This window comes from Lepisosteus oculatus, chromosome 19 (genome assembly GCF_040954835.1).
Source record: "Lepisosteus oculatus isolate fLepOcu1 chromosome 19, fLepOcu1.hap2, whole genome shotgun sequence".
NCBI lineage: Eukaryota > Metazoa > Chordata > Actinopteri > Semionotiformes > Lepisosteidae > Lepisosteus > Lepisosteus oculatus.
The window spans coordinates 12153338-12179711 of NC_090714.1; the positions used below are offsets into that span (position 1 = coordinate 12153338).

Genomic DNA, 26374 nt, shown 5'->3' on the forward strand with positions numbered 1-26374 from the left:
TCAGGCCTTGTCTGGCGCACTATGTAAATATGGAAGCTCCCCCACTGCTGGAAAAGACACCAGCATCTCATTCACTGTGCTAATCCTGCAGCCCTATGTGTCCAGCAAGAAATAAATGATCCACTTCCAAAGGTAGGCCTGGGCTGGTTAAATGCTGGCTCTTGCTCTGTCTCAAGACGTTGGCATCTCCTGCTGGTGCTCATTTGACCTTTGACCTCCGACCTCTGCCCCCCTCCCCACAAATTCAACAAGACGAAGCACGCAGTAACCCCTTGTCCATGAACAGCTTTATTTAAAGGGGGGGGTTGGCTGCTTTTTTAGCTCCGGCTTTACAAATACAGCTTCAACTTGTAGAAATACAGCGTCATTAAAACTTACCATGGAGACACCTGGCAACTACAAAACAGGACATCCACGAACACTGACAGAGACACGCAACACCGTTTGTTTATTATTCGGTGCTGGTCTAATACATCGATAAGCAGCCCAGCCTCCTGGAATACAGATTACAAAGGCAACAGGGAGTGGGTGACCTGTCACAGTGTAAGGAATGGTGTCGGAACGGGGACGATCCATCCATTTTCCAACTGCGTCTATCCAATTCAGGGTCACTGGGGAGACGGAGCCTATCCTGGCAAGCAACGGGCACAAATCAGGGCACATCCTGCTTGGTCCATGGCCAGGCACACACAGACACGTAAACACTCACTCCAGGGTCAGTTTTCCCAGAAGCCAATGAACCGACCAGCATCCCAGGTGCAGAATTGAACCCAGGGCCCCAATGCTGCGAGGTAGCAATGAGTTCCCCAAATTTGTTTTCTTACTGTCCAGGTGGTCTCCAGTGGCTGCTTCTGGGCCTCTGCCAGACTAGATCACATCTGAATCAGACGTCTGAGTGTGCACCAATGTGTAAACCAACTGAAGCACACTCTTATGGGTGGAGTGGTGGCACTGTGGCTGAGGATCTGTGGCTGGAAGGTTGCCGGTTCAAATCCTGCGGCTGGCAGAGGAATCCTACTCTGCTGGGCCCCTGAGCAAGGCCCTTACCCCCAGCTGCTCCAGGGGCGCTGTATAAATGACTGACCCTGCGCTCTGACCCCAAGCTTCTCTCCCTGTCTGTGTGTCTCATGGAGAGCAAGCTGGGGTATGCGAAAAGACAAATTCCTAATGCAAGAAATTGTATATGGCCAATAAAGTGATCTTATCTGATCTTTATCCTTGGTGCGCTCTTCAAAGCACACACTTGCTAGTCTGGATAAGTTCCGGCCAGAACATTGGAAGCAGAATGGATCACTCCCTGAAGTGTGCATCTGTGGTGTTTCTTACAGCGCTGGTCACACAAAGTGAGGGGACAGGCTCCTTTCAGAGCCCTTTTTAGCATTTTGGACAGTGTTAAGAAATGGCTTCCAAATTAAAAAAATCCTGCTGACTCCAGTCAGAAACCTCAAAGATGCCGGCCACACAGGCTTATTTTATTTCATAAAATAATATGCTAGAAATATTTAAAAAATAAGATTGTTTAAAAAAATGCAGGGGGTGTGATGTTCTTAGTTTTACACCGGATCTTTCTGAAAACAAACTGTGACTTTTCACTGGCACACGGTCACAGACGCATAAAGGGACGTTCGGTTCTAAAGCACTGTGTCTTCTTTGTCAGGGATAGCACATCGCCCTGCTGCTAAAATTCTCTGCAACCCCTCAGCGGCACTGGGGAACTGGAGAAGATTAAAAAGCATTGAGTGCATCGTGTTCAGGCACGTTCTGTATGGCCCATGAAAACTGCGCTGGTGTTTGCCGAAAATGGGGCCAACAGTGCAATCGATACTGGTCTGCAGTCTTTGACACACTGCAGTCGATACTGGTCTGCAGTCTTCGACACACTGCAGTCGATACTGGTCTGCAGTCTGTGACACTGCAATCGATACTGGTCTGCAGTCTGTGACACTGCAGTCGATACTGGTCTGCAGTCTTTGACACACTGCAGTCGATACTGGTCTGCAGTCTGTGACACTGCAGTCGATACTGGTCTGCAGTCTTTGACACACTGCAGTCGATACTGGTCTGCAGTCTTTGACACATCGCAATCGATACTGGTCTGCAGTCTGTGACACTGCAGTCGATACTGGTCTGCAGTCTTTGACACACTGCAGTCGATACTGGTCTGCAGTCTGTGACACTGCAGTCGATACTGGTCTGCAGTCTTCGACGCACTGCAGTCGATACTGGTCTGCTCGACCGGTGGGATTGAGGAGGATTCACATCACAGTGGGAGGACAGTGAAAAAACACAGTGAGCTGCCATCCGAGGCAACAGCGGGTGTCTGTCGGGGTCCGACTGGGGGGGCGAACCCGCAATCGACGGCGAGTGGGCGCCCAGGGCACGCCTCCTCAGTCCAGATCCCACTCCTGCAGCCACTGCTGGCACTGCGCCCTCTGCTCCTCCGTCTCCCTCGGGGGGCTCTTCCTCCCCTCGGGCTCCCGGCTCCCGGCCGCCGGCCCCTGGCCCCCCACCTGCCCCCCGCCCTCCAGCAGCGGCTCCAGGGCTGCGGCCAGCGTCCGCTCCTGGCGCTGAGGGGCCCACCTGGCGTCCACGGCGGGCACGAAGGGGTCGGGCGCCGTCACCTGGATGGGCTCAGGCTCCAGCGGGAGGCGCAGCAGGTAGGCGTGCAGCATCATGCGGTAGGGGGCGCTGTCGGCGCGCAGGCTGTAGGTGAAGTCGCCCACAATGGGGTGACCGACGGCGCTGCAGTGGACCCTGAGCTGGTGTGTCCGGCCTGCAGGGGAACCACACACTGAGAAAGGGGGAACAACGGGGGCTCCGAGGCACAGGGCGCCCATCCTGTCCCTGTGACACAGCATGGAGGCCTGTAACCGAGGACGGAACAGGGACACAAGCGTCACAGGCACAGTCCCGCAACCAGCACGGCAGCCTCTAGCTTTTGAAATGCGGCCATACAGTTTCAGTTAATACGGACAACGACATTCCTTGCATAGTGGTCAAAGACAAGAATTGCGCAGCATGTCACTGAAACTCCCAGAGTATACACAGAGTCACCAGCCACCTCACCAGTCTCAACTATAACAGCGTCAGAACTGGGGAGAGTACCAGGCACCAAGCACATCTTGCCTAAATTGTCTGAAATATTATGGTCCTGAATAACATTGAGCTGTTTGTGAATTAAGAGCGTTCACTGACTACACTAGTACTGTAAGATAGAAACCTTGTCTCCACTTCAGTGGGTTCCCAGAAGTTGTTCTCCAAATCATATGTATGTTTTCACTTTGTGGGCCTGAATTCAGTGTGTCATTTTCCAGACTCCTTCCTAAGAAAGGAAGAAGGGTTACGAACGTCTAGCAGGTTCTGGTGCTTGTAGCTTTATGATCATACAATCCCATACTCCCATTAGCACAATATGAAGGATCATATGGATTGGGCTTTAAAAAAGCATTGCCAAGGAGCTTGATTCAGGACCCCAAGACCCTGTATATGTGGGTTAAATGACTGGCTACAGCTTGCCGAAGGATGGGTTAAAAACCTGGAGCTGTTCGTGTTCTGGAGGGGTGTCGTACCTGTGAGGGGCTGCAGCAGGACCTTGGTGACTGGGTCTCCATCGTACAAGCCATACTCCAGAACTGTCAGCTCTGTCTTGCTGGGCTTGGGGTTCTCGCAGCCTGGAGGAGGGACAGCACAAGGGAATGAGAAGGGGTACAAACGAGAGAAGGTCACCTGGTGCTTTGTAGCTAATTCATCTGAGGATCTTTTCCAGAGCGGTCAGGTTATCAGCATCAGCAACACAGCTGGGCAGCTTGCTCCCTGCTCCCACACCCATTTGTGTAAAGACATGCCTCCTGTTCTCAGTTCAAAAAATGCTCTTCCCTTTAGGGGCCACTTGTGTCATGAGTTCAAGCGTCACGGTCGGTTCTAAAGAAGCCCATGGGGCTGATGTTGTCGCTGCCTTTGAGGATTTTGAATAACTGAATCGTGTCCCCCTCAGTCTCCTCTTTGCATGACTAAAACATTCAATTCTTTTACGTGAGGGTGAGATGGTCTAGGCTGGTGACACAGGCAATTGTGGCGTCACCCAGTTCCCCATACTGTAACCCCCAATATCAGGGCCCATCAGTTAGCAGAAATGATTTGTGGTGACAAGTAACAGCCCCTGTCTAACAGACCCTGAGATGAAGACTAGTGCTGCTGCCCACACTACAGATCCTGATGCACTGCTGCATAACTCTACAAAACTGGGCCCCATGTCACAAATGTTAAAAACCACTGCCACACACAGTCACATGCTCATCTGAATCCTTTTGGGCAAACTGAGAAAATGAAAGCTGCTACCCTGTTCCCTTCTCCAAGAATTGCGGTGCAGGTAAGCATTTCATTGTACGGGGGTACGTATGACATTAAACTTAAACTAATGGTATTTAATCAATGATAAGGCCGGCTGTCAGACAATAAAGACAGCAAGGTGGTCTCTCTCACCCTCTGTGCTCTCTGTGCACATCATGTGAGTCTTCCCTTCACACGTGTTTCTGCCGATGGCAAAATCCAGGGTCATCTGGCTTCTCTCCACGTAACCCCGCACCTGGGGGACAGCAAGAAGAGAGACGAGCTGAAGTGGTGAGAGCTCACACACACACACAAACACACAAACACACAAACACACAAACACACAAACACACAAACACAGCGCGGGTTCGGAATCTCTCTCTCTCTGTGTACCAGGGCCAGGTAGGCCTTAGTGACCAGGCGCTCCTTGAAGCAACGATACGCCTTCCCCGCCGCCGGCCGGTTCAGAGCCACGCACAGCGCCCCGCTGGTGGAGAAGTCCAGCTGGTGACAGAACCTGAAAGCAGAGGAGCAGATCACACGCACGGCGGTCACGCGTGTCGCCACACTCCCCAGAGCGGGAGCAGCACACCGCCGCACTGCAGTAGTGCCCAGCCCCTCCGCGGCCCTGCTGTTGCCACTGCAGTGCGGATGAGAGCCGGTCCCAGAAGTGGGATTGCGTTACAGAATCACTGCAGTGCTACAGCTGGCACTCCAGAGCCAGTCCCACGCCCTCTGTCTGCCTCACTCTCCTGCCCTCCTCTCGTGTGTCGCCTCTGTCTCGGTGCCTGTGTCAGGCGCTGCACGAGAGGGGGCAGTGACCACAGCCTGGCCATAGAAACTGGACACAGGCTGACTGGCTGTCCAGAGAGGACAGGCTCAGTGACCACAGCCTGGCCATAGAAACTGGACACAGGCTGACTGGCTGTCCAGAGAGGACAGGCTCAGTGACCACAGTATGAACATAGAAACTGGACACAGGCTGACTGGCTGTCCAGAGAGGACAAGCTCAGTGATCACAGCCTGGCCATAGAAACTGGACACAGGCTGACTGGCTGTCCAGAGAGGACAGGCTCAGTGACCACAGTATGAACCTAGAAACTGGACACAGGCTGACTGGCTGTCCAGAGAGGACAAGCTCAGTGATTGCAGCCTGGCCATAGAAACTGGACACAGGCTGACTGGCTGTCCATAGAGGACAGGCTCAGTGACCACAGTCTGGCCATAGAAACTGGACACAGGCTGACTGGCTGTCCAGAGAGGACAAGCTCAGTGATTGCAGCCTGGCCATAGAAACTGGACACAGGCTGACTGGCTGTCCATAGAGGACAGGCTCAGTGACCACAGCCTGGCCATAGAAACTGGACACAGGCTGACTGGCTGTCCAGAGAGGACAAGCTCAGTGATTGCAGCCTGGCCATAGAAACTGGACACAGGCTGACTGGCTGTCCATAGAGGACAGGCTCAGTGACCACAGCCTGGCCATAGAAACTGGACACAGGCTGACTGGCTGTCCAGAGAGGACAAGCTCAGTGACCACAGCCTGGCCATAGAAACTGGACACAGGGTCACCTGGTTGAAGAGAGGACAGGCTCAGTGACCACAGCCTGGCCATAGAAACTGGACACAGGCTGACTGGCTGTCCAGAGAGGACAGGCTCAGTGACCACAGCTTGTGGAATACAGAACGAGCCTCTAAAAAAAAACACTGATATTGTTCTAAATGATTGCAAATGTTTTGCCAATTGCTATTGATTTGGCGACACTGTAATTAATCGGTCCAAAAGCTCCGAAAGTGAATTTCATTTGTGAGCGGTACGAAGGGGTCTCTACACATTCTTTTGCCATTGTGATGCAAGATTCCCCACTCGCTGCATTTTCTGCTTGGCACAACTAAGCCAGCGGCAAAACTGGTCCAACCTCATCATGCCAGTTCTGTCAGTTCCATGTTTGTTTCTCGGTGTGCGAGAGGGAGGGAAGTCGGGGGGGTGCGGAGCTGACCTGAAGCCGTAGTAGGTGCCGGGGTCAGCCAGCTCCGGGAAGCGGTGCCGCAGCTGGCTCTGCACGGTCTGCTTCTCGTACCACATCTTGCTGTCGATGCGGATGTCCCAGTGCTTGTTGACCACGATGAAGTCCGGGCTCTGGTACAGCACCTGCAGGTTCTCCAGGCTGGCCGGCTCCATGGCAGCCACCCCTGCCTGCGAGCGCACGGCCGGCCGCGAGGAGATCAGAGGGAGACACGCCGTCACTACTCCACCGGACGCAAGTGAAAGGGACAGCGATGAATTAGCGGAAGCCCGATGTGGACAGAACTGACATACCGCGTGCAAACTGTAATTGACTCGACATTAAAAGAAACGTAGCCCTCTATTCACACACTGCCTTTCAGACGAAAGGCATACGGAATTTGGATGAGCGATCCAATGTTTTTCGGGCCACTGGGATGAACTGATCGCTCATGACCGAGCGCGATTCACCATCGCGACCTTGACTGTTGCAGCAGCCCTAAATCGCCTCGTTAGTCCAAGAGCAGACTGCGCCCAGGGCGCCAGGTGATTTCGCCTGCTGAATGTCAACCTGTATGAGAACGCAGAAAAGAACTCACATGCGCCGCTTCTAGACAGAACAATGCCTCTGGGCCATCAGTCCACTGGACACTGGACCGGTCTTCGCAGTCAGCGCTTTCTAACCTGGTAAGACACACAACGGTTTTTCCAGGTTGGACAGATGATTATATCCAAGCAGGATGGTCCAGGCAGGACTGTCCAGTCGCTACAGAACTGCTCCTGTAGTGGTTGATGGCAAACTAACCGCACAGCACTACACTGGTCAAGCCCTGGGACCATCCACTCCTGCCCTTCCTGCGTCCTCATCCTGACAGGACAATGTCCAGCAGGACTACACAGGTCTCTGTGCTTCTTGTGTTACAGTTGATCACACATCCGTGGGATGAGATTGGAGGAAAAGTGGCATCTAGGGTTCAGAGACCAGAGCACACAGGCTCCTAGGTTTGTATCCGGGCTGTAGCAGAGGAATGGGAGGGGGGATATCAGGACAGGATCTGTGCAACATTGCAAAGCTCGAGTCACAGAAGGCCAGACTGCTCTGTGTCCAGCGGTGGCCTGCGACCTTCTCCCAATTGCAGACCGTAACCAGCATGAATGAATCTGCTGCAAAACACATTCTGTCATTTGCCTCATAGGGATGTTGCGGCTGTGCTGCGGATGTCAGTGGCTTTCGATGCTTGGAACTCTTCTACGCAGTGACTGTCCCATCAGGAGAGCTGACCACCTGTCTTACGAATTTGGGCGTCAAATGCACTTAAAGTCTTAGTGAGCCTTAGTTTGAGTTGCTGCCTCTTCTTTGTCTCCCTGTCTTTCAATTCACATTCAAAAATGATTTTTCTTTCTTTTGACTACATGGATCTCAGCATCCCACTTGATTTTTCTTGGCAATCCTGGACAGCACCTGGGCTAAACTACATTTCGGACAACTACACAAGCACTTTCAGAAGAGAATGCTTCACACTGGACAGCAACGAGGGATGTAAGGTGCTCTGATTTTGCGTGGAACCAGTCCCGTGAAGAGCTGCGGCTTTGTGGAGTATTTAAAGCACGCTTAACGCTGTGCTTGAGCTGCTCTATCGATCTCAGATGGCATAGGCAGAGCCCGTGTATTATCCCTGACAGCCAATCGCAGTTCTGGGCAGTGAAAGACGGCTTTGTCGTTCGTGGTCGCGCAAAACGAGAAAATATTTTAAAGAAGCCAAGGGCTTCAGCGTGCAATCGGTACGACCGAGTGACACCCACAAGTGACAAAAAAAAAATTAATCGCTCAGGGCAGGGAGGACCCAACACGTTTGTCAGGGTCTGGTCGTCCATCGCATCGAGATTCCTGCCGGATACAAGGTCAATCAGTACGGAAAGACCACTCTCACAATGTTTCCTCCACATTGTGGAAAAGGGACGCAGAAACCGGGTCACCGTGCCTGACCGGGTGATCGTTATTGATAAACGAACAAGGAGCCGTGTTGCGAAACCCCTCGAGCACCCTCGCCTGTCCTGCAGCGCACATAACAATGTGGATACTGTTTCAAAATTGCGAACTGAATGAAGTGAATCTTAATTCTACCTTTTAAGAATTAATACATATACAGACAATACTGCAGTATGACGATCATCACCACACGTCCCCCACGAGTGACACGACATTCATTTCAGTTCAGCGTCCTGTAAAAAAGTGGTTTACTAAGTAGTTTATTATGTAACAAGTAACATACCTGTATGATCTGATCTCGAACCCCGCTGTTTCACGGATGTGTCCCGTAATCGTTTTAATCTATCACCTTCCCCCTGCCGGACCACATTGTATCCGTATACAAACAACCCCACGAGCAGGCCGGCACACTGCGCCACTCTACAACAGCAACCTGCTCTAGCCAATCACGAGCAGGCAGCCCCGGGGGCAGACCAATCAGAAGCCCGAAGAGGCGTGGCGGGGACCCGAGAATGTTGAAGGCTGACCCGGATGTGATTGTTAGAAGTTTTGCGGGAAATGTGAGAGCGTTCAATTCAGGAGTTGAAGAGGAAATGTAGAGGGGAAGGAAAGGTTGGGAATTAAATATAATTACAGTGTTATGATATACCGGGACCAAACTGATCGACAGCCCTGGTGAGGGGGATACCGCAGCGGAGAGATGGATGAATACGATGAACTTTACGGTATCGAGGATGACTTTGAACAGCAGTTCGCGGACGATCTTGAAGCCCTCGCCGAGATGGAGTGTGAGTAGACCAGCTGCTACAAGACAGCCTCCCTGTTTCTGTACTGCGCTGTTCTCGAGCAGATGCAGTGCTTCTCTGGTATAATCGGCGGGAGCTTCAATTCTGCCTGGAGTGCCCAGCCTGAAAACCTCACTGGCGTTTCTTCCTGGATGAAAGATGTTTCACCTCTGACAGGACTCGCCGTGCTATTGTGAAACAGCGCACTTGATGAATACATGCGTGTATGTGTGTGAGAAAGTCAGCCTAACCCTAGAACCCTCAGTGCCTGCAACTTTGTTATACTTTTCCAGGTTTATAGGAGTTTTGGCCATATAATATCATCTAGGGTCTGTTGAAAAAGTGAAGCCGAGTTAAGCCGATGTTCTACAACTGGACACAGTGGAAAAGCCTGCCTTTCCTCTCATCAGAGGTCTAACTCTATCTCGGCTCCTGGAGGGCCTGGTATTTTGTTTGTTTTTTGTTCTACCCACGTTCATAGTTACGTAATTAGTCTAATTATTTAACTGCATAATTGCAACAGTTCTAACCAGGCTCCGAGAGGGCTTGCTGGTACCTTCCCCACTACTAACGCGACTGTCTTGTGTGATGAACTGTAAATGATGGGGTATGGCGGATGCAGAACATCATGAGTTGAGCTGTTGCCCGGCGGCTCCTGTCTCTTCCCCCGTGCAGACGAGCCTCCTCCCCCAGCGAGGGTGTCCGGGTTCAGGACGAAGCCGCAGTCCTTCGAGGAGGCCATCGCTGCCGGGGACGCCCTCCTGAAGCGCCGGGGCGGCGCCCAGAACTCCGGGCCCCCCGGGGCACCAGGGGGCTCTGCTGCCGGCCCGGAGGGCCCCCCCGCGGAGGACGGCTTCCCGGCGGAGCAGCTGAGTGAGTGCGCCGCCCGCCCGCCCGCCCGCGAGTCCGCGCTGAGGGCGCCCGTGTCCGCCGGCTGACGTGTCTCCGTTCTCTCGCAGCCCCCCGGCCCAAGCGGCGGAGACGCGAGGCCGTGAAGAAGCTGCAGTTCACGCAGACGGGCGGCGGGGAGCCGGAGGACGACATCAGCCCACCCTCCTCCCCCGAAGATTACAGCACGTTCAGACGCAGCAGGTAAGGGGCAGTGAGCACCGCTGCTTTAATTAACAATAATAAACATGGCTTACACTTCTATAGCGCTTTTCTGGACACCCACTCAAAGCGCTTGACAGGTAATGGGGATCCCCTCCACCACCACCAATGTGCAGCCCCACCTGGATGATGCGACGGCAGCCATAGTGCGCCAGAACGCTCCCCACACACCAGCTATCAGTGGGGAGGAGAACAGAGTGATGAGGCCAGTTCATAGATGGGGATTATTAGGAGGCCATGATTGGTAAGGGCCAGGGGGATATTTGGTTACACCCCTACTCTTTTCGAGAAACACCCTGGGATGTTTAATGCCCACACGTATTACGTCTGTTGAAAGAAGGATGGTACCTTTTTACAGTACTGTATAGTGTCCTCGTCACTGTCCTGGGCGTTAGGACCCACACAGACTGCAGAGTGAGCGTCCCCTACTGGCCCCTAGAATACCTCTTAGCAGAAACCTGTTTCTCCCAGATCTCCCATCCAGGTACTGACCAGGCTCACACCTACTGAGCTGCAGTGAGTTGCCAGATGTGAGCAGCAGGGTGACATGGCTGCTGGCATTATTTTGCTTTACCCAGATGGGAGTTGTGCTATGCAGGCAGGTAAAGACGCAACACAGTACGTTTAACAGGCATAACACATTACACAATATATTTGATAGATGTGAGGTGTGAGAGAAATATGTATAAACTAATTGTACAGTCAATTGTCCAAACTGAGCAGGTTGGTAGCTGTGGGAGTAAAAGATGACCTTGCTCTCTTGCTATTAAACACAGCTGTGTGAAACCAGCTCACACCAGCAGAAGGCGCTGTCTCTCTGTGATGCATTACCTGAGTATGAAGTGTTGCGTCTTATCCCGATACCAAGATACAATAAAACTGCGAACGTGCATATTGGAGCCCTGCAGTGAGATTGTTTCTATTTTGAATAGTATCTCCAATCAGCTGACCGAGTGGCCTCTCTTATCCATGCCCCTTTGGTCTGTATTTGATTCTTGTCTGCCAAAGCCTTTTTCGCAGAGGAGCGTCATTAGCGAGTTTTAGGACTAACACAAAGGTTGAAACGTTTAACCAATTTCTCTGGAAAATCTAATCGTATTACCTGACCCAGAATATGCACAGGAGTCTTGCAGAAATAGAGGAATCCTGCAGAGGAACAATGCTATTATACAATTGTATTGTTTTTTTGTACTACGTATCGTCTGAGAGCTAGCTAAATAGCATTTCGTTATACCACATACCTGTATATGAGTATAATGACAATAAACTTGAACTTGAGGTGTGACAAAGCAGGGCCAATCCCTGTGTGAGTCGCGCGGGGACGTGGGTGTGGGCTCTGTGCTAGCGAGTCTCTCTCTGACAGCGTGCAGGCGGAGTCCCGGCAGGCTCTGGACATCAGCGGGCTGGCCGAGCTGCAGGAGACCCCCCGGAGGGAGCCCCGCGGGCCGGAGAGGCACGTTCTTCACCGGCCGCCCCCCTCGGGGGGCTACATCAGTGTCACCGACTCCTCGGGGAACAGAGTCTACCTGGCCATGAAGGACGAGGACAGCAGGGTGAGAGCAGGCAGGACTGGAAGGCCCTCCGGTCTGCGGGCTGTGTGGGGTCTTTTTCCACGGAGGGCGGCTGTGTTTAATCGCAGAGTCGCGCGGGGGCTGTGTGGGCGAGCGGTCAGCCGCAGTAACTTGTCTCCGCCTCTCTTTTCTCAGGCTGTGGACACCCAGTCGCTCAGGAGGACCCAGTGGTCTCTGGGGCTGTTGTCTGTGCCCATTGAGCAGCTGAGGGAGCAGGTGGCTGAAAAGGTAGGTCCACACACAGGTCACTCAGCCTCCCACTGCCCAGGCCTGCTTTTTATCAGCCTGGCACACAGACCCCAGGGAAAGAGTTGAATAAACTTGGATTTTATTCCCTTATGTGCAGGGTGCTCTTCAGCAAAACTGTTTGATCAGATACCGCAGTGTTCAGATTATCTGGCAGCTTCAGTCCAGTTTGGCATTTATCGCATAATTATAATAATTCCTTACATCTATATAGCGCTTTTCTGGACACTCCACTCCAAGCGCTTTACAGGTAATGAGGCCTTCCCTCCATCACCACCAGTGTGCAGCATCCACTTGGATGATGTGGTGGTAGCCATAGTGCAACCAGTACACTCCCCACACACCAGCTATCAGTGGGGAGGAGAACAGAGGGCTGATAGGGATTATTAGGAGGCCTTGATTGGCCTTAGGGCTTTCTCAGGACTTCTTGAGATGCACTCTGGGATTTTTAATGACCACAGAGAATCAGGACCTCAGTTTTCATCCGAAAGACAGCACCTTTTTACAGTATCGTGTCCCCGTCACTGTACTGGGGCATTAGGACCAGCACAGACAGCAGGGTGAGCGCCCCCTACTGGCCCCACCAACGCCTCTTCCTGCCGCGACTTTAGAGTGCCGTCTGCTGCCAGGATAAGGCAAGCATGCGCTTTGAGGCCGACACTGAAATGGGTTGCGTTTCTGATATTGATTAGAATGTGTTGGGGCTGGTGATGTGTGTGGAGGAGGGTGGCGTGATTCATTATTTCTATATTTATGCAAGTTGTAACGTGGGATGGAAGAGGTTGAGAAACGCTGAACTACAGTGTTCCGAAAGCAATAACCATTTCCAAGCCTTACGTTATTGCTATAATTAATTAATTCTTCTGGTTTTTTTTCATCTTATTATTAACGCCAATAATATTTGGGAGGCTCACTCTGTGTAACCCAGGCTGTGATAGGAGATCACATTCCTGGCTGCAGATCTGTTGAGTTTTCTCCCCCAGTAGGACTGATAGCTCTTCTGGTTCTGGCCGGTGTGGGAATTCTGGGATTTGATCGCTTCTTTTGGTGGAGGTGGGGGTGGGGGTGGGGAATGGGCTCAGAGGAACGGAGACCTTCCTGCCCTTTCTGCTGCTCTGCGGCTCCGTCTCTGCTCCTTCTCCGTGCGCAGAGTGAAAGCGGCCCCTGTCAGGCCTGGTGTTAGTGGATAAGGGTGTGTCTGGGTTTTCTTTCCAGCGTCATCGGCAGTTGGTGGAGGAGTCTCAGAGGCTGAGCGAGCTACTCAACAGGTACTCGTCCCCCCCCACTCCCTGTCCACAGGTGCACTGCAGGAAACCTGCGCAGTTTCATCAGCTGCATAGCTGGGAGATGCCTCAAATTGCATAGCGTTTTTCTTGCCCTGAAGTGAGAACTTCATCCTTGACCATCCTTGCAAACATCACACTCACTGCTGTGTAGTTTCACGATGCTAGAGTAAGCGAGATCTTGTGCCTTAGAAGTTAACGGCCAAGAGATTGAATTCAGCAATGGTTCTGTTTGCTTTTACCCTCTATTCCAGTTTCAGGATGACTTAAACAAAGTTGTTTTCCTAACTCTACATACCATAGTTTAGGTGTTGGAGAAACATCATTTGGTTTCCCTTTTCCAAGCTTTACATCCTGTTAGAATGACCTTTACACTTTAATAATCATTGTCAGTAAAGGGGGGTCAAGTTGTGCTCTGGGTTAGAAAGTTTAGAGGAGTGCTATGTTAATCCTGGAGCGTCCTTTCTTTACTCGCCCAGGGACTGGCTCCCAGACAATATTCTCGTATTTCCAGGGTCAGTGTGCCTTGTCCTCAATCGCCCTTCAACACCAGGTGGTTGACCCTCATCCTCAGTCGCGGCGTCTGTCCACAGTGTGTGTGTGTGTGTGTGTGTGTGTGTGTGTGTGTGTGTGTGTGTGTGTGTGTGTGTGTGTGACACACACACACACACAATCTGCGTCACAGTCTGCGTCGCCCTCCACAACAGCGCGTGTTTTTCTCCCCGGCAGTCGTATTGACCAGGAGTTCGGGGAGCTGGATGGCGCGGAGCAGGTGAAGGAGCCTGAGGGAGAGGGTGAGGAGAACGAGAGAGGGGATGAAGAAGAGGACTTCAGCTCCTCCCGACTCTGGGTGGACAGATTCTCACCGCGGCACTTCACTGACCTGCTTAGTGATGATGTAAGTCTCTGTTCACTGACCCAGGCGACACAGGCTCCACTGAAATAGTGTCCCCTCATTTCCTGAGTCAGACCTAAGGCAGGGCGATGATATCCCCTTGTAGTGACCCCTGAGTGATTGTGGGTGTGGGCCGGAGACACCCCATCCAAAGGCACGTTCGATTCAGGTCTGTCTTGTTTCATTTTGAAATCCCGGTTAGAGGGTGAAACTGGAAGTAAAAACATTTCGGGGAATATTATTATTGCAGAAATGAACCTCCCCAGCCAATCTAGTCCTCAATATATATTGTACCTCCAAAATCCAAGCTTCGTGGGGCCAAAAGATGATGCTTCTCCATCCCTAATAAAATTAACTAACTTCCTTCACAGAAATATATGTTCATAAAAAGTTGATTTAGCAACTATGTGAAAAGTCCACTAAAGTAATATATATGAACAAAGTATGTAGTTTGATGGCTTATAGATCTAAGTGAGTGAATTTTAAACTCCATATATTATAGGGCTATAAACAGGAAAAAGGTTTTTAAAACATGCACTGTATGGGAAACCAGTGTGTCAGTAATAACCCGTTCAGGGATTCTGACGTTCTGTGACCTTCTGTTTACACAATTATACAAGACTGTCGGACACACGCGTGCATTAAGGATATTTAATTCAAAACCTCATCTACATTGACGCAATTACAGTGCCTAAAGGAACAAGCAAAACCAGCAGTAAGAAGTTTCCCTGCTCTGTTGCTGGAAAAATACCACTTTGAAAACGAAACTTTCGGGTAGTCTGAGGCAGACGAGCAGGCCGCACTCTGCTGGTAGACTGTCATGAGGGGCACAATCATGGAAATTCCCTGTAATCCCTCACGATAATGTAAACATCTGATTTGGGCAATCTTTTAGATGTGTTTATATGTAGTCTGTCTTCCCTGTTATCCGTTTGTGTTTACCCCCGTGTCGGTCTGGTTTTCTTCAACCGGAGGCTCTTGGTCCCTGTCCAGGCCCAGCCCAGCCCATGGGTCTCCAGTTGAAGAAGACTGCTGGAACAGTGTGGCTCTTGAACAAGAGTCTTCTGCAGCAGTGCAGGAGAACCAGAGTAGCTGGCCACCCTTCCAGCACGGCAACAACACATCGATCTGCATCTTTAATTTGACAGAGGGTAGTGCTTTCATGCACAGACATCTTGAAAGGTGACGGGGGCCTCTGACGCCCTCCTGTACTGATCTGAATGTGTTCGCACTGTAAACGAATAACAAGGCGTTGAAGTCACCAGTACTGCATCGCGTTGGTACACAATCTCCTCGTCTTACTCCTTTTCGGCCTCCTTTCGCTTTTTCAAAAGTCCCGAGAGTGGCTAGTTCTCTTTTCCACCAAGACATCCATCCTTCCCTGCCTCTGAGTACCTCTCCCCTTGCAGTACACTAACCGCTGCCTGCTCAAGTGGCTGAAGCTGTGGGACACCGTGGTCTTCGGGAGGGAGAAGCCAGTGAAGAAGGCCAAGCCGGCACAAGATGGGAACCAGTCCCTCAGCGGCAGATGGCAGCAGAGGGAGCAGCAGAACCAGCGGTTTAAGACCAAGGCCCAGATCACAGAGGAGATCCTGGAGGCCGAGCTGGACCAGTACAAAAGGCCCAAATACAAGGTGATGCATTCGGACAGCTACGTTCATCGCTCTTGTCCATAAGTCCCACGTCCCAATCGCTTGATCTCTTTGGAGTGGTTTAAGGTTTTTAATTTGGAATTTATGGCCCGTGCGTGATGCTGTTTCCTGTAGGTGGCGCTGCTGTGTGGGCCGCCGGGCTTGGGCAAGACCACTCTGGCGCATGTCATCGCAAAGCATGCTGGGTACAACGTTGTGGAGATGAATGCCAGGTGGGGCGGTGTTTTTAAGGTGCTACAAGAATATCTGTGCATGAAAAACGGCGCGTATGAAGTATTTTTGAGATTTAGATTGAGCTCTGTGTAGTAATAAAGAGAGGTGGCCCTGACGAGGGGCATTTTGAGGCCAGGGGAAAAACGGATTTGTAATGCTTCCTAACCGAGACACCCCCCCCCCCGTGGCACAGCGACGACCGGAGCCCCGAGCTCTTCCAGAAGAGGATCGACACGGCTACGCAGATGAAATCCGTCTTGGGGGCCAACGAGAAACCCAACTGCCTGGTGATCGACGAGATTGACGGCGCGCCCTCCGTGAGTCTCCCGGGGCCGCGCCCCTTTCCCCGCGGTCCTCGTCCCCCCTCGCCTCCCTCGACTGCCCGAGCTGTTCCATTCCCATTTCGCCCCGCTGGGGAGTCAGCAGTGACCCTGAATACCTGGTTTGATAAGATCCGCGTTTTCCGTTTTTTTTTAAGATTTTTATTTCTTCCTACGTCTTTGTCCCATCATTCCCAGCCTCTGCGTCCTTGGCTCTCTTCTTGGTCCTCTTGGCGGTTTTTTTTCCGACCCGCTTGTTTCCGTTTTCCCAGGCGGCGATCAACGTCCTGCTGGCCACCCTGAACCGTAAGGAGAGCCGAGAGGAGGAGGCGGAGGGGGCGCCCAGCAGCCTCGGGAAGAACAAGAGGAAGAAGAAAGAGTCGGTGTTGCTGAGGCCGATCATCTGTATCTGCAACGACCTGTAGGTGGAGCTATGTGCCCAGATGTGTGTTTCCTGCAGGGGCTTGCTGCTGCTGGACTTGTATCTGTGTTTCCCCAGTACAGTCCATCTCTCCCAGGCTGTTGTTCAAGGGGTTGAAGCGATGTTGGACATCTGAAGGATTTTCTGTCATGATGGCAAAAACATCAGACAGCTGTTGTGTGTCACAGCCTGTGTAACTAAAGACGTCCCGTTATTACCAGTTTTAGCTGACTGTAGTTGTTCCTGTTGCCCGGATTATTCAATGTGTGTGCGTTCAAGTCCCTCTCTGTGTTTTCCGGACAGGTATGTTCCTGCTCTGCGGCAGCTACGCCAGCAGGCCTTCCTATTGGCCTTTCCTCCGACACAACCCTCCCGTCTGGTCCAGAGACTCACTGAGGTACTGGAACACAGATACTGTACACACACCCCCTTACTGATCATAGCTGCATCTCTCCTGCCTGGTCCACTGACTCACTGAGGTACTGGAACACAGATACTATACACACACACCCCCTTACTGATCACAGCTGCATCTCTCTGACTGGTCCACAGACTCACTGAGGTACTGGAACACAGATACTGTACACACACCCTTACTGATCACAGCTGCATCTCTCCTGCCTGGTCCACAGCCTCACTGAGGTACTGGAACACAGATACTGTACACACACCCCCTTACTGATCACAGCTGCATCTCTCCTGCCTGGTCCACAGACTCACTGAGGTACTGGAACACAGATACTGTACACACACCCCCTTACTGATCACAGCTGCATCTCTCCTGCCTGGTCCACAGCCTCACTGAGGCCCTGGAACACAGATACTGTACACACACCCCCTTACTGATCACAGCTTCATCTCTCCTGCCTGGTCCACTGACTCACTGAGACCCTGGAACACAGATACTGTACACACACACACCCTTACTGATCATAGTTGCATCTCTCCTGCCTGGTCCACTGACTCACTGAGACCCTGGAACACAGATACTGTACACACACCCCCTTACTGATCACAGCTGCATCTCTCCTGCCTGGTCCACAGACTCACTGAGGCCCTGGAACACAGATACTGTACACACACACACCCTTACTGATCACAGCTACAGCTCTGGTTCAGAGAATGTTGCTGCCTGTGTGCGAGTTTCCCCCCAGCCCCCTTCTCTGTTTGAAAATTGCCTCGTTGGCCAGCACTTTGTCTTCTCTCTCCGTCTCTCTTCCAGATCTCGAAGAGGCAGGGGATGAAGGCGGACACGGGGGCTCTCATGGCTCTCTGCGAGAAGACCGACAACGATATCCGTTCCTGCATCAACACGCTGCAGGTGAGGGGCCCGCGCACCGCGCTGGAGCTCGCCAACGCAGCAGTCGCCCTGCCAGCTGGGGTGACCGCCGACGCCCGTGGAACAAATGACTCGTGCTTCTGCGGAGGAATGAGAGAGCGGGCACTGTGGTTCATTGGAAGTTTTCCCATTTGTCCCGTAATCTTACTGATGTGACCGAGCCTTGACGAGACGACCACGCGTCCGGTCTCTCCGAGCTGTTTCCTCTTTCCGTTTCGAATGCCCACTGGCCTCTGGTTTATGCAGGATTTCCTGCAGGGAGAAGCTCAGGCCAGGTCGTACCAGCTGACGAAACGTGGTACGTTAGCTTTAGCCATACGTTGGTATATTTTCTTGTATTCAAGTACAGCGAACACACTGGTCAATTAAGGGAATCGCGAGTTCCTGCAACAATCTCAAAATTTCCCATTCATTTCTTCATTTAAAAAAAAAATCTTCTTAGGCTTGGTGCCAATGGGTCTGCACGAGATTTTCAGACCACGACATGAGACTTGAGAGCTGTGCAGCAAAGTACCATCGCGGCTACTGGCTGGCAGCTGATCTTGCGGTGAAGCGCTAACAAACAGTGTTTCAGTATGGGTTCTTTTGTACATGTTGTCGGCGGTCACGCAATTTGTTTGACTAGGGGCCCTGCTTGGCTTGCATCTAACTGCAGGAGACCTGGGTGTGTGTTGTCAGTTTTCTTATTAAGCACAGAAGCCCCTTCACACTGTCCTCTCCCCCCACCGTTAAATGCCTCTACTCTGCATTCCCACCCTGTTCGCGGTCTGTCCCAGAATCCCCGATCTTAGCTGGAGAAGGTTCGTTGGTGTGTTGAACAAATGAGCTTGTTTTGGTTGCCTGGTTTTCATCGAGACATTTAGTTTGGGGCTCCGGATGGTTCCCCCCCCTCAAAAACTGTAGTTTAAAAATCTGAAAAAACAAAGTTGTTAACTGAAGTAGGATAGAGACGATTTATATTCTTCAGTCCCATGAAGGATCTGACAACAGATCCGTTTGCCTCTTTTTCTTTTCTTGCAGTTTCTTTGATTTAACTGGGGGGGCATTTGAAGTGGATTTTGAAATGGCTTGGACGCAGGTCTGAAATCCGGCCTTTTGAGTTCGATATTCATTTGGCCTTTATATTTGTGCGCTGTCGCGCAGTTTCTGCATGGCCGTGGGCGAAGGCAGCTGGACCAGCGGATGGTGCAGTCAATGACAATCGGGCTGAAGGACCAGAATAAGGGGCTTTTCTCCGTGTGGCAGGAGATCTTCCAGCTGCCCAGAGTCAAGAGGTACGCAACCCTAAATGGGGAGTCTGGGGCTCGGCTCGGGCGAGCTCGGTGAAGAGCTGGAGCGTGTGAGTACAAGCTTTTGTGTCTGTGTTTATATGTTCGTGTGACTTGGGGGTTTTCCTGAACGGATGACCGCTACCTCTCTTTGCCATTCTGCAGGTAGTTCTTCGCTATTAAAAACACATGGTGCTAAACTGGTAGCTCTGATGGGCTCCCAGTTCTGTCAGAGAGTCACCTGCTGACTGGCATTTAAAAAAAATAAGCCCATCCTTTCAGTATGGAATATTACAAAGATAATGTAAAAGTTTAGCAGAGTTGAGGGAACGGTTAAGACTCTGGACTCCAGACCAGAGGGCTGTGGGTTTAAATTCCAAGTGAGGCATTTCTGTGGTAGCTTTGAGAGAGCTGTTTCCCTCAGACTGCTCCTGTAAATGCCCTGATTTGGAAATTCAGTCTACAGGTCCATTATCATAAATGAGAATTTGATTTCTGTTGACTTCCTTGTTAAGATGAATGAATAGAAATATTTGAGGGATAAGATGACTTGCTTACGTTTAACATCATCACAAAGAATTTATTTCTGACATGTTACAGACAAGACTTTGGTGCCGGACCATTAAAGTGTAAGTAGGAGACGAGGCCAACAGGCGTGTTGAGTTACTTGTCTTGAACAGGTGCTGGGACACTGGAACTGCAGGTCAGCACTGGGCGGTGTGCAAGTGTTGTGTAACACTGGGCACTAATCCCTGGGCTCTCTGGGTGCAGCTGCACACATCTGGCAGGTTGAATAAAGAGTTACATAATACAGGGCCTGGAGGTTGTGATTCTTACACTGCACCTGCTCCTGTCTGGCCCTTCAGTGAGTTATTGATCGTCGTCGTGCAGCTCTCCTAGAGAGGCAGAAGGCACTTCTGTTTCATGTTCCAGATGTGCTCTATGTGGTTTGATTGAGTGAGGCAAGTGCTTGGCTGAGCTTTTACAGGGCTCCTACAGCTGATGGTTCCTGTAACAGAGTTGCTGCGTAAAACTGGAAGCAAGCGCTTTCTGCCATGTTTTCCTCAAGGATCGACCGATCTCCTCAGCCTGTCGGGTTGAGAGCCTGTATTCCAGTTCTAACTGCCCAGAAGGCCTTGACTTCAGGCACCATATTTAAAAAAAAACAACCTAATCTGCATCTTATACAAAGAAATAGTTGATCATCCTTTCCTTCTGTCTTAAAATAAACCTGGTGCATGTTTAGGATAGCTAGGAAGTACTTGGCTCAAGCAAACACTAAAAATGAAAGGAACCCTTTCACTTCAAGACAGACTTAAACAAGGTGTCAACTTTGGGAGTATTGTACAAAAATGGTGACCTCCAGCAAATTGCATGTTTTAGAAAACCTTGATATAACCGATAAGCATATCTCATATTGCCTGGCTTGTACTTTTTTATAGTGGGAAGATGATTTTACAAGGGAACATTTTCCAGACCCTTACAGACTAGTGTTTACAGACCCTTAGTTTCAGACGTGAGAGTGTATTTGGTGGTGATAAAAAAAAAGCCTGAAAAGGCCGTTTTTGTGTATGTTTTTTGGTTTATAAGTGCGTGCCGAAACATGCTTTCCGGTGTATTGTAGCATTGCTGGTCTTGCAGGGAACCAGTGAACATTAGACTGATTGACTGGGGTTTTTGTTAGGTGCCGCCATCTTGAACGTGGGACGCGTTATGCGGTTCTTTCCTAGCGGATAGTGGCATTTGGCGCACAATGTTTATTCTTTCCTTTTGCTTGAGAAGAACGCCGACGCCCCCGCCAGCCTTCTGAAAGTTTCTTTCTTGGTTGTCGGAGGGTTGCGAGTCGATCTTTTTCTCTTTCCCCTGGGCGGGCCAGGTCTGTGACCGTTGCTGTGGGCTGTGTTGCAGGAAGAGGGCTGGCCAGGAGCTGTCCGTGGGCCTGGAGGAGGGCTCTGGGCCGGGCAACGCCAACTCCACACAGAGACTGCCGCACATCTTGCATCTGGCCTCTTCCGCGGGCGAGCACGAGAAAGTCGCGCAGGTACGAGACTGCAGCGCCTGCGCTGGGCCTGAGAGACGGAGAGAACTGAGGGACCGGGCAGGGCCATAGAGCACCGTCAGACGAGCGAAATTCTGGAGTCCGAGAAGGCAGCTGCCACACTCTCCTCCTTTAGCTTTCCCTCGTCAAACTCTCTCTCTCCGCTTAATCTCTCTCTGCAGGGGCTGTACGACAACTTCCTCAATATGAAGCTGAAGGACCCCAGCCTGCGGGGAATATGCGCGGGGCTGGAGTGGCTGGGCTTCACGGACCTGCTGGCCGAGACCATGATGCACGGCCAGAACTTCTCCCTCATGAGATACCTGCCCTTCCTGCCTGCTGCCTTCCACCTGCTCTTTGCAGCCAACAACGTGCCCCGCATTGCCTACCCCAACAGCCAGTACGAGGTGACTTAACCGGGCCACTCTGAGCTCTAGGCTGGGGTTTAGTGTTAAGCCGATCCCCTGCCTCAGTTTGAACAGCCTTGCCTGCTGCCTGTAGCAGACTCCCCTGCAGTCTGATAACCAGGGTTTAGGCCAGGCTTCTGCAGCTGTGGTGCTGAAGAGCCACAGTCCTGCAGGTTTTATAAATACATTAACGTGGATCTGGAAAGCATAGTTTAGCAGCTAATTAATCTAATGAGTTCTAAAGTTGTTCACTCCGCTGAAATGAAAACCAGAGTACTTTACCTTCTGATCCAGGGCTGTAGGCACTTGATCTGTGCTCTAGTCTAGAACATGAAAAGATCATCAGAGTAGCGTGTATGGCCACATTGCCATTCTTTCTGTGCCCAGGGAAGGCGTTTTCCATTTATCCCGCTCTTTATCAGCGTGGTTTGGCCTTTCCTGTTACTGACCGTGACTGATGCTTCTCTTTCTGCCTGAATTTGGATTCCATATTCGTTATCGCTCCAGAGTCACTGGAAATGGAGGGAACTGTGACAGTGTCCCTTGCTGCATCTGAATAACCGTATTGTGGGTCCGTTTTATGAAATAAAATTCAAGGATCCTTTTTTTGTCTCTGGAAGGATTTGACCAGTTCTGCGTTGCTGCCTGTTCTGAACTGAGACCAAGAGTTCTTCTGTGTTCACATGAGATGAAAGGGGTATTGAGTGGTGAAGCAAAAGCAGAGACAAAAATGGACATAGGTTCTCCAAGGGCAACGTCCCTGTTCATGGTACCCAAGCAACTTATGGAATTAAGTGAAGCTCTCCCTTCGCTTGAAATGGTTAAACCAGAAATGCGAGCTAGGAAGAACTGAAGAAAAGTATTGACTCTCCTGCTCAAACTACTTAAGGAATGAGGAGAGCAATAAACAGGTCAGCCCGTCTTCTTCTGTCTGAGTCTGCAGCTGAGACTAATGTTCCGTCTCGAAAGGCAGTGGAGCAGATATAACACCTCGTCCTGACTCTGCGCCTCTCAGCTGTGACAGCAGGTCCTCTCTGCACAGATCGAGGCCACGAGTTATTTTAGGAACGCTTGATATCTAAATATATGAGGCCGTTTTATTCATTGTGTCAAATGGTGGAGAAGATTCAGAGCTGGAATGATTTTTGTGTTATACAGTGGTCCTTTGCCCGAGTCCTTGAACGCGAATGCTAAATGTTACAGATTAAAGGATAGGGAGGGGCGTGTTGGAAATTAAGAAAGTCCACTTAACGTGGTGCATTGTAATCGTGATGAGTGTCAAAAGCTGCTGTTTCCAGTCCTGTGGTGTCGGAGTACTGATTTGCTTCCATGCGTGTGATGACTGGCCCCAGCTTGTCCGTCCTCAGCCCCCTGTCTCTCTGCCCCTCTCCTCAGGCCCAGGCCCGAACCCAGCAGACCAAGAACGTGCTGACGGCCATGCTGGCCGACATCCACCCTGTCATCCGCAGTCGCACGGGCCTGCACGCCCTGTCCCTGGACATCCTCAGCCTCCTGCTGGACGTCATCTGCCCCAGGCTGAGGCCGGTACGGCTGTCCCTGCCGTGTGTCCCTGCCGTGTGTCCCTGCCGTGTGTCCCTGCCGTGTGTCCCTGCCGTGTGTCCCTGCCGTGTGTCCCTGCCGTGTGTCCGGTTTGAGCACCAGTTTGAGACGCTACAGATGAGAGTTACCTAGTCGACGCTACAATATAGGAGGCAAAGTCAAATGTGGTTCAGCAAATTGACCGAAGACGGTCCTTTGAACCATTTTCTTATGTCCATTATTAAAACTACTGTTAGCCTAGCTTTCTGATTAACGAAATGAGAGTAAACAATTTCTGGCTACAAAGCCGCCTCCCGTGTTGCATTATAAATCCCGACCTGAAACCTCACATGTGACGCAGGGCCCAGCTACGTTTTTTTTACATTCGTCATGACAGAAAAAGAAAATTTGATTGAAACAATCAGTTACATAAATATTTCTAAAAAAATATACAAAATTTGTTTTTCCCACTTTATTAGAAAATTCTTTTTTCGGGGGGGGCATGTTAGCTCCCTAATGCCCCCCCCTCCCCTTAGAGACGTGTCTGTCTCTGTGCTGTCCTGCCCTGCTGAGCTGCTGCCCAACCATGTGATTTATTTTCCAACCTCCACCCCCCGCCCCCCAGCTGTGCCCTCACCTCGTTCCTGGGGTCGCCCCCGTTGTGCTGCTCACCTCTCCACAGCCCCCCCTTAGGGACGAACAGAGTCGGCCCCGGGCTGCATTTCCACACAGCCTGAACTCTGCTCTTGGTTTCGTCTCCATGCCCTTCTGCCGTTGAATAATCCTGCACGTTGGCCATTTGTGCAGCACGGGATCAGTGAAAGGAGCTCGGAGCCCGAGTATCCCGACTCTTCACCTCGGCCGTGAAACTTTAATGAGATTTGAACGGGGGTGGGAAACGGATGCGGCACCTGTAAAGGCAGATTACAGACCGCAGAAGGAGGTCATCTTAATTCAATTACGGCCAGCTCGCTCCTCCGCCCGTCCCGTGCGGAGTAATTAAAACTCCGCCGTTCCACACTGCGGATTGAGCCCGTCCTCCTCGCACGAGGAAGCTGGGAGTGAAGGAGAGTGGGCGGCCTGCTTGCTAACCTACATATCCAGTCCCCAGACTTTGTTTTTATTTTTTAATCACTGCTCCTGCCATGGTAATTAGAAAGCACTTACCTTTTTAATTATCTATTGCACGGCGACATAGGATTGCCTGCCTGCATTCCACTAGGGGAGGCTGCCTGGTTGAAAAGGAGGACAGGCGTCATTTAACAGGAGGGGGTTGATGGGGCTGCTGGAGCCGGTTTTACGCAGCGGCCTGCATGAAGTATTAATAAACCTTTTCCAGCATATTTCTCCTGTGATTGCGTTTTTCGCTTCGGAGACTCCTCATCAAGTGCGCCTGCTTACAAGGCTGCTGCGACTGTGCTCCCCACAGATTGTTCTGCGTTCTACACTGGGGCCGAGCGGTGGCTCTGTGGGTCAGGATCTGCGGCTGTGACTGGGAGGTTGCCGGTTCAAATCCCGCAGCCGGCAGAGGAATCCTACTCCGTTGGGCCCCTGAGCAAGGCCCTTAACCCCAGCTGCTCCAGGGGCGCTGTACAATGGCTGACCCTGTGCTCTGAGCCCAAGCTTCTCTCCCTGTCCTGTGTCTCATAGAGAGCAAACTGGGGTATGCGGTTTTATTTTGGAGGATTGTGGGTAAGACAATGCCTCCGTAGCCATGGGTGACGAAGGGTGTCAGGACGATTAGTTCTGCCTGCTCTCACAGAAAGAAGAAAGAAGATCGAGACCAGTTTCCAAGAGACACACTTTCCATTTCTCTCTTTTTTTTGGGTCTACTTCTCTTTTCTTCTCTCGGATTTTCTTTCCTCACGTTCTCAGTGGCTTAGCTGACTGAGATGTCTCTCCCTCCCTCTCTCTCCCTTCCCCTGCCCACCTGTGCTCAGCGAGGCGAGGCGCCGGCAGTGTGATTGCTGAAGGACTCCCGAGTTAATTGTTTTAAGACCTCCGACCCTGCCGCTATGATCCGCTGCTTGAGAGAGCGGCCGTTCTGAGCGGGCTAGCGCACGACCACCCCTGCTGCCAGAAATGACCTTTTCAAGAGCCTTTCGAAGTTGTTTGTGGGTTTAAAAGAAGCTTCAGATGGCGACACAAGGGACAAAGCAAGCTGCACATCTTGTCGTTCTGCGCCCACCTCGCCTTTAGTCATTAACTCGGCGTCTCTGTAGGAGGATGAAGTGGTTGTACTCGGAGGTTTTGGACCGTAATAAAATGTCATTGGCAGAGTGTGATGAGCAATGTTGGAGCCCACTGAGCTGGTTAGCTGGCAGGTTCAGCGCCGCTGGATGTCCCCGTCTTATATGTGTATAGAACTGTTGAGTTCGCAACAAAAGAGAAAATTGTCATGTTGTGGAAGTTGGTGTGTTTTCTTTTATTTGTAGGAGAGGTTAAAGAGAAAAAAGTTTTGGTTTACCCTGTGGTTAAGGGGGGGGCTGGGTGCGTTTGTGGGGTCACCCATGTGCGTCCTCTCCCTCCCCAGGTGAACCCCCAGCTGTACAGCGCGCGGGAGAGGCAACAGCTCCTGGAGCTGATCGACACCATGCTGTCCTATAACCTCACCTACCTGCAGAGCCGCACCCCCGAGGGGCAGTACATCTACGCGCTCGAGCCGTGAGTACTGCACCACTGCGCACTTGTGCGCAGCCCTCCTCGCCTTGCACGCCTTGCACGCCGGGTTACACTGCCCGCCACCCGCGTGTCGCTCCCGAGCAGAGCTGTCGCCACGTGGCTGGTAATCGCTCGAAAACGACACTAGCTGGCTGCATTGCTGAGAGCGCACTTCAGCTGAACTGTGGTGATGCGTGGCTTAATAGGGAAATGAACTACATGTTCATTAAGCACCAAGCCCCTCACTTCTGCGCAGATCTGTGGGGTATCATGGTTCCCACCTGCTGAAATCCGGGCGGAGG

General features: G+C 51.5%; 2 protein-coding genes across 3 annotated transcripts in view; one reads left to right on the top strand and one right to left on the bottom strand.

The window, feature by feature from the left end:
• Positions 1 to 262: 262 nt before the first annotated feature.
• Positions 263 to 8748, bottom strand: rpusd1 (RNA pseudouridine synthase domain containing 1). 2 transcript variants are annotated; one of them, XM_069180878.1, is made up of 7 exons: positions 8608 to 8748; positions 6934 to 7018; positions 6330 to 6526; positions 4723 to 4846; positions 4483 to 4585; positions 3570 to 3671; positions 263 to 2773 (listed from the first exon to the last, which is right to left on the bottom strand). In XM_069180878.1, the coding sequence occupies exons 3-7, from the start codon at positions 6509 to 6511 to the stop codon at positions 2388 to 2390; spliced, it is 897 nt and encodes a 298-aa protein (XP_069036979.1). In that variant the 5' UTR covers positions 6512 to 6526; positions 6934 to 7018; positions 8608 to 8748; the 3' UTR covers positions 263 to 2387. The 2 variants fall into 2 exon arrangements, with proteins under 2 accessions (XP_069036979.1, XP_069036980.1); XM_069180879.1 differs by lacking the exon at positions 6934 to 7018.
• A 130-nt stretch (positions 8749 to 8878) lies between these two features.
• chtf18 (CTF18, chromosome transmission fidelity factor 18 homolog (S. cerevisiae)) overlaps positions 8879 to 26374 on the top strand; it is a 36719-nt gene continuing 19223 nt past the window's right edge. Inside the window, exons 1-18 of the mRNA XM_069180795.1 lie at positions 8879 to 9112; positions 9785 to 9982; positions 10069 to 10201; positions 11583 to 11772; positions 11926 to 12018; positions 13252 to 13304; positions 14049 to 14217; positions 15624 to 15848; positions 15981 to 16078; positions 16273 to 16396; positions 16672 to 16820; positions 17124 to 17217; positions 18043 to 18141; positions 19303 to 19433; positions 21336 to 21468; positions 21648 to 21872; positions 23268 to 23417; positions 25945 to 26075. Of these exons, the coding sequence (XP_069036896.1) occupies positions 9025 to 9112; positions 9785 to 9982; positions 10069 to 10201; positions 11583 to 11772; positions 11926 to 12018; positions 13252 to 13304; positions 14049 to 14217; positions 15624 to 15848; positions 15981 to 16078; positions 16273 to 16396; positions 16672 to 16820; positions 17124 to 17217; positions 18043 to 18141; positions 19303 to 19433; positions 21336 to 21468; positions 21648 to 21872; positions 23268 to 23417; positions 25945 to 26075 (2483 nt within the window). The 5' untranslated portion in view covers positions 8879 to 9024. The remainder of the gene's footprint in view (positions 9113 to 9784; positions 9983 to 10068; positions 10202 to 11582; positions 11773 to 11925; positions 12019 to 13251; positions 13305 to 14048; positions 14218 to 15623; positions 15849 to 15980; positions 16079 to 16272; positions 16397 to 16671; positions 16821 to 17123; positions 17218 to 18042; positions 18142 to 19302; positions 19434 to 21335; positions 21469 to 21647; positions 21873 to 23267; positions 23418 to 25944; positions 26076 to 26374) is intronic.

Excerpts from the sequence above, each read along its gene's own strand:
- rpusd1 (XM_069180879.1), bottom strand. The coding sequence starts at position 6,511 with ATGGAGCCGGCCAGCCTGGAGAACCTGCAGGTGCTGTACCAGAGCCCG. Across the intron at positions 4,586-4,722 it reads CTAAGGCCTACCTGGCCCTG|GTGCGGGGTTACGTGGAGAG; the intron begins GTACACAGAGAG and ends GCTGTCCCCCAG. Across the intron at positions 3,672-4,482 it reads GTGCACAGAGAGCACAGAGG|GCTGCGAGAACCCCAAGCCC; the intron begins GTGAGAGAGACC and ends TCCCTCCTCCAG.